Source organism: Vigna umbellata, chromosome 6 (genome assembly GCF_029865625.1).
Source record: "Vigna umbellata cultivar VRB3 chromosome 6, Vumbellata_1.0, whole genome shotgun sequence".
Taxonomy (NCBI): Eukaryota; Viridiplantae; Streptophyta; class Magnoliopsida; order Fabales; family Fabaceae; genus Vigna; species Vigna umbellata.
In genome coordinates this window covers 7243492-7259458 of record NC_142170.1, presented here as the reverse complement: position 1 = coordinate 7259458, position 15967 = coordinate 7243492, and the positions used below count along the sequence as shown (strand labels likewise).

Below are 15967 nucleotides of genomic sequence, written 5' to 3'. Positions count from 1 at the left end.
TACTAAGACTCTAGGTCAAACACCTTTTAAAGACCAACACTGTTTGACGCACGATATTAATACTGATGAGAAACTATGAGTAACGAACGCTATAGAGTTTGAATGAAGACTCTTATTCTAAACACGATAATAATATATATTATAGAAAACAAGACCCAGCGCTTGGTTTAAGACCGAGCCCTGTAGAAACCGAATACTATTGAACGAGCGCTGGTCCAAGACCAAATGCTTATCAGGAACGAGCGCTACCGAGACTGAACGCTTGGTCCAATACCGATCGCTAATAAACTCACATAAAACAAATGACTATATAAATCTATACAATTGAGCCACCACTTATTCTGAATGAAAAAGAACAATAACGTCTACGACCTTGAGTAGTATATAACACGTTAACTAAACTGTTCAGGAAGTCTAAAGGAAAACTACACTTAGGCTGAACACTCATATATATATATATATATATATATATATATATATATATATATATATATATATATATATATATATATATATATATATATATATATATATTCTAATATTATAACACGCTCGTTATTACCGTAATTCCTTGTATAAGAAAACTTAATGTAGACGGACGCTCGACCAGATTACCACATTTACTCGGAATACTACAGTTGACGATCAATCCCTATCTCAACTCAATTCACCACATGCATCATTCATCCATCCACACGTCCAAACAAGCAGTACACTCATATCTCATACTAATCAAAAATCAAACAACGTATCATGTAAACATATCAACGTTCAAACAAGAATTTAATCAAATTATATAAGCTTCCTTTACCTCTAAGCGTGACCGAACGTTCACAATTTGAACAGAATGGCTCACCACCAATTTCTTAGAAGACTACGATCACAATTTACGAAACTAACCACATGAATGGCCAGAAAGGCGTTCAGAAATGGGTTAAGGAACTCATGTACCTGGAAACTGGGTTTGCATGTACAGAGAAAAACCACTCGACTGATAGAGGTGAACTTACCAGTCCAGAATCCGAAACTGATCGGTTCAAACGAACGCCCTCGACGCCGGGAGTGTTCAGACGGTGCCTGAGTGGTGATCAGAAGAAGAAAAGATTAAGATTTCTTAGAGAGAAGTAGGGGGTTTTAGAGAGAAGGAGGAGAAAATGAAAGTTCAGAACTTTGAGAAAGAAGGGTGCATGCAGAAGTGGCGTGCATTTTTGAAAACTTTGAGTTTTGCTTCTATCGTCAAAACCGAACGTCCAATCTGCATCACACACCTGTCTTTTACTATCTGATTTTCGGATCCCCTTCCTTAACACATGTAATCCACTAAGATGGGATTTTGAGTGAATTTTAATGGGACGTGACACTTTCTCTTAAAACATGTGCACCTATTTCCTATATTTACGATATAGAAAAAAAATTATATATATATATATATATATATATATATATATATATATATATATATATATATAAAAGTTATCGTTATACATATGAACATTAGTCTTATAATTTATAAATTAATCATTTGAATTAAAAACAAAATTTAATATAGAACTAGTGACATTGTACTTTTCAGATGAAAAATTAAAGGACTTAACACAATTAAACCATTAAGGAAACAATTTTTAAATTATAAAAGTTATAAACATGATGTGGACTAAAATCAATCATTTAAAATTAAATTATTTTTCCACATAAAATATCGAGATAAACTTCTGTTTTTTTTTTCAAATGCATATTTTATTGCAAGGCATAACTCAATAACCCTTCTAGTATAACGAATCACTTTATAAATGTTATCATACACAAACACTTAAAATATGTTCATATAAAATATCTTAACCAAAAACATGTTCATATCACTTAATATAATAGAAAAATCAATAATTTTAGATATATCAAAAAATAATCATATTTTAGTGAGTCAAAATTTCATTTATTGTTGTTAGCGAGAAAAAGAATTCATTCATAAATTTTTTAGACTTAAATGAATTGTGACTTAAACATATCTATGATATATATATATATATATATATATATATATATATATATATATATATATATATATATATATTATATAATATTGTCTCTTACTAATAAGATAAATACATAAATAAAAGAAAATTGAACAAGTCAAACAAACAATAAATATAGATAAAATTATAAATGAAAAAAAAAATTAGAAAGAACAAGGATTAAAATATGCAAAATGTTGTTCTTAGAAAGAAAATGTTTCCACTATATAAGACAAAACAAAATAATATGTGTTTGTCTCTCAAGATACAATAACACATCAGATCCATAGAATGTAACGAATAATATGTGAATCTTATAAATACTAATATTTTCTATAATAGGAGTGAAAAACATTTTTTATGAGTTATTGCATTTATAGGTTAAAGAGAGTAAATAATAATAAATTTGATTAAAATAAAATAGTACTAAATCTTATTAGACTAAAATAAATGTCATAAAGTTAAAAACTGTTTATCCATAAATAAAATTTATAAAATTAAAAATTAATAGTTCTTTAAATATGAGATAAAATTAATAGTTCATAAAAATACAAGTTTTCTTATAGATTTAGATTGAAAATATTAATTGGAAGTATTATGTTAGTGGACAAAGTTAAACCACGATCTCTTCGACCTTTTCTTATGACTTTACAATCTTACAACTCCTTCATAATATGAGTATAAGGGTAGGATAATTTATTTATTTTTAAATTATATTAAATATTACCAATATATAATTCATTTCATTATTATTAATATTTCCGTAATTTCTCTTGTTTAGAACTTTTTGCTATATTAGGTTTTGTTTTTGTGATTTTAGAAAAAAAAAATTGTCTGTGGAATAAACTACTATTAAATGAAATGGAACATAAGTTTGGCTATGTGATTAAGGCAATTTTGGTGCCCGTAAAAAGCTTAAAAAAGAGTTGTCTTTTTTTAAAAGACTTAAACTTGATTCAACGGGTATCATGAAGATAATTGTTTTTCAACTTTAAAATGGTGTTGTTTTGTTTGGAGGACATGGATGTTAAATTCAATTAATTAGTACAAAATTGTATTGGTTTTGTTTTCCTTTGTCCCCTTTTTTTTATATATTTTCTAAAAGTTATGAAAATTTCTCAAAATTTATAAGTTGTTGAGTGTTATATATTACATAAGGAGTCATTTAATCAAGAGTGAGACATCACACTGAATTTGATAACTTTAGATTCTAATATGCTAGACAGGAAATTATAATTACATCTTGAAGTACTTTCAAAACACTAAAATAAGAACATAACTTATAAAAATCAACGATAGTAAATTGAGTGAAGAGAAAGTTCAATCTCAACGCCTTAATCAACATCACTTATCTTCATCTTTATATTCAAACTTGTTTTCAAAAATGTCCAACCTTTATTATTGAGTTATTATTAACTTGAATAGATTATAGATATTATTTTATCAAACCAAATCCCTCTATACATGACCTTGTTGTGCTACAATCGAACCGGTACAATTGTTAGATAAATTTACACCCTTAATTGGAGTGCTAATTCAAGTTCAAAATATAGTAGTCAAACAAAGGACAATTGAATGAACTTAGAAATATATCTAGGATATCAAACTTAGTGAGATAGTCATATAAGAAAAGTAATGGCTGAACAAAATAACAACCCATTGTTACAATACTTGGGTTCAAGAAAGAACGTTCCACAAGATAGATCCAATTTGGAGAAAGTCCAGCGATGGTCGAGATGTTGGAAGTCCCACTTCCAACACGAAACTTTAAGCAAAAAGAAAACATGTACCCAACTAGGACAAACCATTTTACGGGCTCTCTCTAGAATAGAGCCTACCATCGAAGAAATTAATCGAAAGCTAATATCTGATGTCACCTCAAGACAAATCCTAAGAGAAATTAAGTACAAACACAAACATCCAAGATATAAACAAACACTTTATCCTCAAAAGAACTCTGTTTACTTGGGATATTTTATCTTCCCTTGTTTGTTTGTTATTCATTTTTGCTTTTTTATAGTAAGAATGGCTCCAACTAGTATGACCACACATCACATAACTTTGCAGAAAATAACCATAAAGAGAGAAAGCAAAGAAAGTTGAAGGACGAAAAGACTTGCAAAAGCGAAGAAGGTAATAAGCGCAGGGGGGGTTAAATCATACTGATAAAGTTAATTCTTACCATTATTTGAGCCTCATTTAATTGACAAAATCAACTTTTCTATAACTTATAACTTGCCTAAATCCTCTATTTTATCTTGTTTTCGTAAATATCTACATTTTGGGCTACACTTATGTAAGTATATATCTAATCCCCTCTTTTTGTAGCTAATTTTGTGTTAAGAAGAACCTTCACCAAATCGAAGAAGCTTGGCAACCTAGAGAAGTAAAAAGAACATAAAAAAGGGGAGTCTTAAAGTCCAGGGGACATTGGGCGCCACCTCCTTGTTGATGGGTGAGAGCACTCTAGAGAAGACTTGCGTTGAACGCCTAGAAACACCATTGAGCAAGCACATTCCAAAGAGCAACTCTGGTGTTTTATGAAGACCTACGCTGAGTGGTAAACCTCGTGCATTGAGCGGTGTTTTGTTGATGTGGCAAGTTGAACCTTATATTTTCTTGAAGCTCAAAGGGAATCAAGTCTTTGGTGGCTTTGAGGCACGACTACATTGTTTGGAGCTCATAGAGGCTGCTTGGGGCTTGTAGGAACATCCTATTCTTTCTCCTTGTGTCTCCTTCTTCTTTCATCTTCCATTTTGTAAGCTCGAGGCTTTCCACAGAAATGGAAAGCCAAACCCATCTTGTTAGAGGTGTTTGTAGTCATTGAACTTTCGCCTACTTTGTAAATGCTTTGAATATATATGTCTTTCATTAAATGTTAATTTCTTGTTTCTACCCTTAGTGCTTGCTTGAAATGGGGACGTGGATAGTTTGATTTGTGGTTCATTAGGTTTTGGGAAGAATCTAGTGAAACCTAAACTTGAAATAAGAAATCTAATGGAGCTTGTATCTAGGAGTGGAACTTGAGTTATTAGTTGTCTTAAACCTTAGATCTTAATACAGGTTATAAGTGTCCACGGGGATTGGTTCTTAGTAGAAAACCTAGATTCTTTCACCTAAGGGATTAAGGTTAAAATGTTTTAGTGGGTTGACTTTAATGTTTGGTTGAGAGGAGATGATTGTGTGTGTGCACGAGAGTGAAGCCGATGAATTCTACCCTTAGCAATGCCCTTTCATTCCATTTCTAACCTTTCCCCTCTTCTAAGTGCCTCCAACTATCAAAGTCCACCTTTTATTTCTTTGTTAATTTATCTTCTTGCACATAATCTTCTATTCTTTAGTCTATATGAGTTATTAATTATACAATTCTTTAGTATTACACGAGTCTTTTGAGAAACGATACCTGGACTTACCATTTTATATTACTTGAGTGATTCGGAGATGACCGTTAACACCTACCTCAACAACACATGAACCTACCTAAGGTAATAGCACAAGTTAAAACCTACTTTGACAATATACGAGCCTACCTAAGTCAGTCGGGTGTTAAAACCTACTTCAATAGGGTGTGAGCGTACGCAAGTTGGTAGTATAAAACTTGCCTAAGATGACAATCTAAGCCTGACCAGCTAATATAATGAATTTTTCGAGTATAGGTTATGCATGCATACAGAAGTCAACATCGAGTTTAGCACGGTTAAAGAGTATCACATACAATCCATCCAAACGACCAATCCACCTATAAACATAAGCTAACTACAAGAGTTAGTTACAACAATAAGTTCACTCTATATATTAAAGAACGCAATCCAACAAGGCTTATTCAATATTATTGACGTAAAATGGTTAAATAATATTTAAAAATATTTGTTGGAACAATTATAGTATATTAATAGAATATATAGTCAAATTTTAATAGTTAGACTACATGATAAATATTCTATATATATATATATAACGTAGTTAAATAATATATTATTGTTACTATTTATTATAAATGAGATAAATTTTTATTTTCTTTTATTTTATAACAATTTTGATAGGACATACAAAATTATAAATACATGTGATAGAATACAAATCATAATTCATACTCGTTATTTTACTAATATAAATTCTAAAATTTTCTTACTAACTTAAGTTTTATCAAAAACTTTAAAACCGTCACTTAAATCTTGTAATCTATTTAAAAGTTCACATGTTGATTTATGATAAAAACAAAAAGTCATCACGTGCTTTAGCTTTTTAACATCTACTTGAACTTTAATTAAAATACCAGTTTAAAGTCATCATACAAAATTATCTATTCTTTATGTTTCAAACTATTGCTTGTAGTAGTTTCTTATATTGCCAAGTTTATAAAATTTATCTATAATTACATAAGCATGTTTTAATTAAGAACGTTAATTCCTCATCTTCCATTCGTAAATGTATTTTCAGGACTTATAATCTAAATTTAACTATTATTGTTACTGTATGATTCGAAAATTCTAAAATTGTGTACAGGAAATTGATTTGATTTAGATTATCTAAAACCTTATAGAAAAATGGATCCAATGTGAATGTGAAAGTTGTTTGGTTGATATTTTATTTGACACAGTTGATTTACACAAAAATCCAATCTGTGACTGCTCCTTCTTCTATTGACGTATTGACTCTGCTCAATTAAAGACCAATTCAACTTATTAGCCACCAACTTTCATAATGCACCTCTCACTTAACTTTTAACCCCACAAAAATTCCAATGCAAACCCTTATAATGAAAACTTCCAATTGCAAAGTGACATCATAAATGAGTAACCAAAAAGTGTATCTAGCAACTAAACAAAAATTTAATTTTTATATAATATGTTATTTTACTAGTCTTTTTTATTTATTGAATAAAGGAATAAAGAAATAAAGAAATCATGAAATTATTCCATATACATGGGTTATTTTTGAAAGTGAAATTATAACTTGGTAAATATTATTTTTAACTAAACGAGTGACATATATTCACACACACTCACTCATTTTTTAATTATACTATTAAAATTAAAATATAATTATACATTATAAATTATTCCTTTTTTACAAAGTTTTAAGTCTATTTTATTTTATATATTTTCTTATCATAAAACACTGAGAAACATTAAGTATTACACGTTTCTCAGAAAACATACAGAAGAGTAAAAGCAAAACTGAACGGTAAAGGCAGGTAAAAGAGGATGAGAAAAAAAGAAAAAAGAAAAGGTAAGATTACTCAACGTTTCTCAGAAAACATATACAAACAAAAGAGTAAAAGCAAAAATGAGGTAAAAGCAGGTAAAAAATAATGAGAAATAAAGAAAATACAAAAGGTAATATTATCTGGTGTAAATTTACGCATTAAACGGGGAGAATGCGGAAAAGGGTTGATGAAACTTTGGGAATCTTCAGTTCTTCCTATTCCACCCTTTTGACAGGGTATTGCTACCTTCCTCTAACACCAAGCCCACCACCAACAACCAACCCAGAATGCCATAGCATTCCAACAATTAAATAAACACAAAAAATAAAAAAGTCATTTTTTTTGTTCCGTGTAGCTTTTTGGAGCTGGATTCTCCTTGAATTCTTCGTTTGACTAGTTTTTGTTTCTGGGTTTGTTTGATCTTTTCAAAGGTTTCCAGCTCTTGCCTGCTGCCAAGAATTATTCATACCAAAAACTGCCTTCTTGCTGCTCGTGTTTACCTTTTGCTCGGTTAAGTGGGATGTGGAGAGATCCGGGAGTTTCAGCTGATTCTTTCTATGAAATCCGCCCGGAATGTACCGATGTTCCTATTTCTCGATTTAAAATCAAGGTTTGTTTTTGTTTTTAATCTTTTTCTTTTTTCTTTTTCTTTTCCCCCCATTATTTGGTTTGGTCTTGTGTAATTTGTTAAGGGTATCTTTGTTTGTTTGTGAATGAGAAGTCTTTGGTTGATGGGAATTGATGTTGGTCTAATGTGAGCAATGCATGTGAATTTGAGGTTTTGTGAATGGTTTTGGTCGTTTAAGAATGTCAGCTATACACACATATGGCTTGACTTCCTCTGTAAGCTATACGAGCTTGTTAAGTGAATATCTGGAAAACAAATTTGTTCATCTGAGGGATGGGGAATTGTTGACCTTTACGAAGTCGTCGACAGTGGTTTTGATGTTGGTATTTTATCAATGGGAAAGGAGTTTTCGTTTTACATCTTTCAGCAGGATAGTGTTTCTTTTTGTTTTTTATGTATTTCAAATAAGTGATGTTAAGTATCCGTTTTAATCAATGAAACTTGGTTCAGTTAGAAGAATTTATTGTACATAATTACATATATATAAATGTTATTGGTTATATTATTATCCCAATGGATACAATCCTGATTCTTAAACTAGTTGCATGAAAAAGAAACACTTAACAATTCAGATGATCAAGCAGAGTTTGATTAAGTGAAACACTCATTGTATCAATATTTCCATATTGCTTTTGCTGCAATAAACAATGCAGCGTTTGGGCTTGTTATTCACTGCTTGATTGCGAAGTACACATATAACTTAAATGAGAATTAAATTTGAGTATGGATAAAATACACTTTTTATTTTATAACGGGTCATGACTAATGCCACCTGAGTAATTGTCCTTGTTGTCCTTTGTATCATATGAGACATTAAACAAAATAAATCAGTTAGATGGTTCTATACCTCAATGCAAAAGTCATGTGTCTTATTGTGGTTCTATGGTGTATTTTGGCTGGAAAGAAACACGATAATCTTCTAGACATTGTTTGTCCCGATTCAAGTTTGGATCAGCTAGTTTTTCTCACTTCTTCATTTCGTTCTGCCCATGGCCATTTTTTGTTTTATTCTTTAATTTTTTTATTTGGGGGTGGGTCAGGGGTCTCTTTTAGATCTATAGAGAGATTGACATGTTTGTGTTGTATATTACTTGTTTTTAGTTTTTGTCTTTTTTCCTTTTATGCTTGGTTGCAATTTTTTTATCAAAAAAGAAGAAAAAAGGGTAATCATTCACCTTCAACTGAGAACTAGTACAGTTAGTTCAATTTCTAATCTAGTGATACTCATACAATGTTCATTTATTTTGAACTTATTTTTGTTATGTGGTTCAGGCTGGTAAAACACTAAGTGCAAGAAAGTGGCATGCTGCATTTACTCCAGAAGGGTATCTAGATATAGGCAAGACTCTAAGCCGAATCTACCGTGGGGTAATTGTTTTTTATAGTTAAATGCTGCTTCAATATGTTTAAGGATATGGAATTTAGTCTGTCTCCTACATTCCGTAATGGTGTAGTCAGTGCCACGGGGAACTCTGGCTGGCTGGAAAACATAAGGTTATCTGTTTTGAATGGTTGAACTGACTCTTGGAATCTAACAGAACTTTTTGGTATTGGTATAATTTGGTTCTCTTTAGAGCATGAGATTCCATTAACTTGGCTGAGATTGAAGTATACAGACCACTAATTATCAGAAATAAATTAAGCTGGCCAAGTACTGCCAACTACAGATTTCAAGATATTGTTGATTGGAATAAAATTGAAATTCCTTTTTTCACATATTTTCATATGCATTTTTCTTGTGAAACATCTTCCACCTTTTTTTCCTGTGCTGTGGGTTGATGGTTGCTTTGTTAAAATTTTTGAATCAGGGAGTCCATCCATCTATCAGGGGAGAAGTTTGGGAATTTCTACTTGGTTGCTATGACCCCAAAAGTACATTTGAGGAAAGAGATCAGATAAGACACCGCAAAAGGTTACGAGTTTTCTTGTTTAATGGTTTTTGTTTTTTTTTTTCTATAAGAATCCTTGTTTTTTTTTTCTATAAGAATCCTCTTGTTCAACCTTATCACTGTCACAGCATCCTAAAAAATTTAAATATTTTATGGTGTTTCACTTCTCTGCACCACATACTTGAGATGAGCCTTAAAAATTGTGACAGTAATTGCTTCCTCGTCCTTTATAATATCAGTACTTTTTGTGGTATAAACTTCAGTTGCTGAATTCCAAATCTAATAGATCCTTACTTGACTATCACTTTTACTTTTTATGTTATCAGAATGCAATATGCTACACTTAAAGAAGAATGCCGCCAATTGTTTCCTCTTATTGGAAGTGGTAGATTTGTCACAGCACCTGTTGTTACTGAAGATGGTCTTCCAATTCAAGATCCATTGGTTCTGAAAGAAACAAATTCAGCCAAGGGATTGGATGTACATCATCAAGATAATAATAATCATTCAAGTAGGATTGCTACAAATAGTTTACAGAAGGTGACAGACAAGATAGTAGTCCAGTGGCTGTTAACTCTTCATCAAATAGGTTTGTAAATAATTTTTTCCTTAATACAGTCTGTTATATTTCGTATATTATATTTTATCTATTTTTTCTGCATGTAATCTTTAAGTTTTAGGCAGAACCCTGCCCCACAATTATTTTCTTCACATGTCCATTATGCCTGAAATGATTTGTTGTACAGATTCAATTTGATTTGCATGGCATATGGGTGGAATGTACAATCTATTATGTCGTGAAAGTTTTCTCATGCAATAATATAAGACCCAATTGCTAAAATATAATTGACACAGCAAATGACATTTCTATTGTACTTATATTTCAGGTCTTGATGTGGTTCGCACTGATAGGACATTAGTTTTTTATGAGAAGCAAGAAAACCTGTCAAAATTATGGGATGTACTAGCTGTTTATGCTTGGGTAGATAAAGACGTTGGCTATGGTCAAGGTGGGTCATACATATTTGGTATATTTTGGACATTCTGTTTACAACATTTTCTACATATGAACTTCTAGAACATAAAAAAAGCGAAATTGGTTTTCTATAAGTTAAAATTAACTTGTGCACAAATTAAGTTGTATAAGTTTTATCATGTAGCTTTTTTAATTTTAACTTGTGATGAACTAATTTTGAATTATGTAGAAATCAAATTTATTTTTTCTTATTAATCTCTTCTAAAAGTGCTTATAAAGAACCTTGTTCAAATAGACCCAAGGACCAATAATAATATTTAGATATTCCTATCTGAGATCATTCCTTAATACTCATGATAATTCTATGCAACAAGCTTGCACTGTTCTATGATATATTTACTAGTTGTTGAGACTTATTTTAACCTCAACAAACCTGGTCCTCAAGGGGAGGCCAACATTCATGGAATAGTTAATTGGTAGTTAATGCATGGTAACTTTCTGTGTTCGTGTATTTTTAGTTTTTGAAATAGCTTATCAATTCCCCTGTGTATTTAGACAACTGTTTTTAAGTGGTCGGTCAGATTAAAGCCTCTTCATTTTCAATATTGAAAAAACAAGCAGATAAATCTGTACTCTGAGAGAAGAAAACACCAACTTGGTTTATGGAAAGAATTTAATAAGCGAGGCATATTGCTTTATATATAGTTTATCTTCTGTTTCTCTTGCGATCAAGCAAGAAATATTTGCTAGCCACCATTTGCAACAAAAAGCTTCCAGTTTTAACATTTTACAATTCTGGGCAGGAATGTGTGACCTATGCTCCCCTATGATAATTCTTCTTGATGATGAAGCAGATGCATTTTGGTGCTTTGAGCGTCTGATGCGCAGGCTTGTAAACATCTTGTCTCTTAGACTCTATTTTATTATTAACTTTCTTCAACACTCTTTTATTCTATTACTTATTGACAAGATTGGAGGGAGGGTTCTAGTATTTGATTATTGAATTTTCTTGGCATTTCCTGGAAATGTTATATATATTGGATTTGTTCACTTCTAAATATAATCTCTTTCTTAAGTTGCACAATGCATAGAGGCCAGTTAAAATTTTGCTTAAGTTCCTCTAGGTTTGACACTAATGTTTTAAGTATGCTGTTTCAGAAATCCATTCGTTATAATGTTGAAAACTCACTGGTTTACTATTTTCTTGTGCATACTTGGTTAGATTAGATATTTCTATCACAATTTTGCCAATGTCACCTTTACTCTTCCTTGCACAGTTGGAGCTATCCCAATTTTGTAAGATGTACTTCTGTTAATAAAATTACAATTGAGCTTTCATGTTTTCAGATATACAACTTGAAAGAGAAGAATTGCAATGTATTTGTAACTTTGTACATGTTAGAGATGTAAATGTAATTAAACCATTCTCGAGTCTTCACCTAACAGCATAAGCTTTTAGGAGAGTTGGTTGCATAGATGGTATTTGAGCTTCAACACATGGTATGCCCCCATGTATTATTCGTTTTTGAAGTCCTATTGGGTCTTGTGTAATGGGGTGGGTTAAGGATGTACTCACGTAATAAACCATTCTTGAGCATTCACCCAACAACTTAAACTTTTAGGTGAGTTGGTCATCGATGCTTGAAATTTTATTAAAGAAGTAGGTGCACAAAGATTCCATGAGAATAGTTAGTGCTTTGTGGTTACACAGAAAGTTGTTTTGTTAGTTGTATTTCGTAGGTTGAATCTCAGTTTCTTATTATTTGTGTTCTTGAATTTGTAAAGCGCGGCAATTTTAGATGCACTGAGAGCTCTGTTGGGGTGACATCTCAACTAAATGTGTTGGCTTCAGTTACTCAAGTAATTGATCCAAAACTTCATAACCATTTAGGTATTTTCTTGCATATATGCTTTTGTCTTTTAGTTATGGTCAAAGAAGGATTTTTAACTTAAATTATATTGTTTTTATGTGATCTTTGTTTCAAGAAATGAAGATTGCAAGAAAATGAGTTGTTATGATCAGCTCTTGTATTGTCATTCAAAGTTGTTGAATAAATCAATCTCCTTTCTTCAATTAAATTTAATTTCACTGCTCTCAACTAATGTTGAAGAAACAGAATGTACTAATAATGTGCTGTCTTTTGATCTTGGAGCACAGACAATCTTGGTGGAGGTGACTATCTGTTTGCTTTTCGAATGCTAATGGTTTTGTTTCGTCGAGAATTCTCCTTTTGTGATTCATTGTATCTTTGGGAGGTATGTTTGGCTTCTTTTGTGCTTTGTGATATATTTTGTTACATGTATTGAACCAAGGAATCTCTTAAGTTTGCTTTGTGTATATAACAGATGTATCATGTACCTAATCATGATCTGATATGTTACATTATTTTTGTATTAGAAGTTTTTGGATCAATAAATTTATGATTTATCTCATGAGATTAGTTTAGTGTTCCCTTTGTGTGTATGCATTGGGATGATGAGTAAGTAATGACTTAAACTTTGAACAGATGATGTGGGCCTTGGAATATGATCCTGACTTGTTCTTGATGTATGAAATGCCTGAATCAGCTTCTGAAAAAGCTGTGGGCTCAAAAGGGAAATCAAAGTCAATACGTCAATGTGGAAAGTATGAGAGAGAATTTTTGAAGAGTGGATCAAAGAATGCTTCTCAAGCTCCTCTTCCTATATCTGTTTTCCTTGTTGCTAGTGTTTTGAAAGATAAAAGTTCAAAACTACTCCAAGAAGCACGGGGTTTGGATGATGTTGTCAAGGTTAGTCTTGTCACATTTAACTTTGCATTGAATAAGATGGATCAATCAGATGGAGAGAAACTATATATATTAAAATGGTTGAAATGCACTTTTTTCCTACGTTTTAATTGCAATTAAGTTTTTATTTTTATGAAAATACTCAATGTGTTGAGTTCCTATTTTTATGAGAAAACTCTGGTCCCGTCCATTAAATTGAAGTTAACACCTTTTAAAAGTTATGTATCAAAATCTATTGTGTCAAAATCTAAATCATCTTCTACGTTAGAACTCTTTTGATTTTGATACATGACACCTTTTAAGTAAAAGATGAATCAAATTTTGATTCATAGTAGACCCAGATTTTGACACATGATATTTCCAAATGACAATACCAATTTAAAAGAATGGACCATCTTGAGTTTTTTTTTGTTCAAAATTAGGGATTCGATTGAATTTTTTTTTAAATAAGCTGACTCAAAAAGAATATATGAATCAAAACAAATCAAAAACCTAAATATTGATATCAAATTACTAATTAAACCATTAAATAATTTTAGTCCACTTTTAATATTTTTTCTCATTTCTAACATAATTTTGATGTGTTGTTAACTGATGACAATATTAATTATTTACTTACATAAAATTTTAAAATTAATTGGAAAATCACATTGACTAAACTAGGAGGACAAAAATGAATCTGACCTTAAATTATTTCTTATTGAACAGTGTCTTAAGTTTTTTTTATGTATTATATAAAAACAATATATTTGTATGAATTTAATTAAATACTAACATTAATGTAGGTTTTTATACTATATCCAATCATAAACAGTCATATATATATATATATATATATATATATATATATATATATATATATATATATATATATATATAGATAGATAAATTGTTAAAGACGTATACAATGTGATTTTTGTATTGGTTGACTGTGTACAAAATTTTAAAATTCAATACTTGAAAATCAAACAATTCTTATATTCTTTAAAAAATATAATTTACATTAGTTGTCAAAATAAAACATTTATATATGGGATATAATTCACCTTATTCATTTATGAAATTAATTTATATACATTGTAAAACATTTCTCATAGATATGCAATTAGAATTTGCCCGATTGTCTCACTATTAACGAATATTATAATGTAGTAAAATGATTAAATTTCATTGCACATCTATGTGAACATAATTTACACTAACCTTGCATATAGATTTAGTTATTTATTATTTATTAATAAAATGTAGTGATAGGGAGAATTCCTATTGAAAGTCTATGTAAAAAGTTTTATATTGACAGTGTATATAAATTAAACTATTCTTTTTTAACAAATTTTGCTTTACTTTATTGCTCCATCATTCAGTATGATTGTCAATACAAAAGTTTAATATGTTAACTAAGAAATAATTCTTGGAATAATTTTTTAGGTGAATATTATTAAAAGTCAACACTGTTAATCCTTTTTATAAGACTCAATTGATAATATCAAATTCATTAATTTATTTAGGCTAAAATACCTCTAATTAAAATAGAGAAGTTATATGGCCAAACAATTAGAGGACAGAAAAGAGTGTGAACGACAAGGGTAGTTTTGAAAAAAAAAAAAATACATTGAAAATGTTTTTTATTATCAATGAAATTAACCACTCTTTTAACCTTAATGAATTAAGTAATTGAAAATTATTAGCAAGAAGGGAGAGACTATTATTTTTCTTGTATCTACTAACTTGTTTTTTCTCCTTTGATGTAATTATTCTCAGATCTTGAACGACATAACTGGGAATCTAGACGCCAAAAAAGCTTGCAATGGGGCTATGAAACTTCATAAGAAATATTTGAAAAAGGTACTGTTTTACTCTGCAACTCTTCCTTGCTTTTCATACCTTAGAATTTCCATATTATTATAGGAGGAAATGCAAACTGCATTGTAGGCACGTACCAGTTTCTAGAGTCACGGCTAAATGTCAATATCAATTGCCATCAACTCTCTCTACAGTTTTTTTTTTGTTAAAAATGCATTAAATCATAATCTCCGAATTCCAAGCACCGATCTTTAACCATAGTTTCTTTGGTATTTGTGTTTCTGTTCTTTGTTTTCCAACATAATCTTGTTTATTTATCTCCTAAACTATAATGTTGTAATTTCTGCAGGCCAAGAAACCCTAGCACCAAATACATCTATATATTCACTGATTCTTTGTAATGTGTTGTATGATACATTTGTTTCATTCGCCACGAGGGAGGTAATAATGGAGAACATTAGGAGTTTACAGAATTGGAAAAAGGGATTCAAATATCCAACCATCAAAATCCCTGAGCAACTGTTGTATGTGAAATCAATTTGATTTTTCTTTTTTCTTTTGTATCCGAAAGAAGTGAGATTGTATATGAGAATAGAATTTTTCTGTAGAACTGTCTATTTTGTTGGACTTAGTTATTGCATATGGGAAAACAAGGTATATGAAACAGCCATTCTTTCTACTA

General features: G+C 30.5%; 1 protein-coding gene across 2 annotated transcripts; it reads left to right on the top strand.

Moving 5' to 3' along the window:
* Positions 1 to 7360: 7360 nt before the first annotated feature.
* LOC124848036 (rab GTPase-activating protein 22-like) lies at positions 7361 to 15967 on the top strand. 2 transcript variants are annotated; one of them, XM_088092985.1, is made up of 12 exons: positions 7361 to 7457; positions 7653 to 7831; positions 9122 to 9217; positions 9658 to 9761; positions 10065 to 10327; positions 10626 to 10748; positions 11518 to 11606; positions 12500 to 12605; positions 12873 to 12970; positions 13222 to 13485; positions 15244 to 15327; positions 15635 to 15967. In XM_088092985.1, the coding sequence occupies exons 2-12, from the start codon at positions 7742 to 7744 to the stop codon at positions 15647 to 15649; spliced, it is 1332 nt and encodes a 443-aa protein (XP_087949111.1). In that variant the 5' UTR covers positions 7361 to 7457; positions 7653 to 7741; the 3' UTR covers positions 15650 to 15967. The 2 variants fall into 2 exon arrangements, with proteins under 2 accessions (XP_087949111.1, XP_047181599.1); XM_047325643.2 differs by lacking the exon at positions 9122 to 9217 and having other exon boundaries at positions 7405 to 7831.

Coding starts and splice junctions, on each gene's coding strand:
- LOC124848036 (XM_088092985.1), top strand. CDS start 7,742: ATGTGGAGAGATCCGGGAGTTTCAGCTGATTCTTTCTATGAAATCCGC. Junction 7,832..9,121: donor TTTCTCGATTTAAAATCAAG/GTTTGTTTTTGT, acceptor TATGTGGTTCAG/GCTGGTAAAACACTAAGTGC. Junction 9,218..9,657: donor TAAGCCGAATCTACCGTGGG/GTAATTGTTTTT, acceptor TTTTTGAATCAG/GGAGTCCATCCATCTATCAG.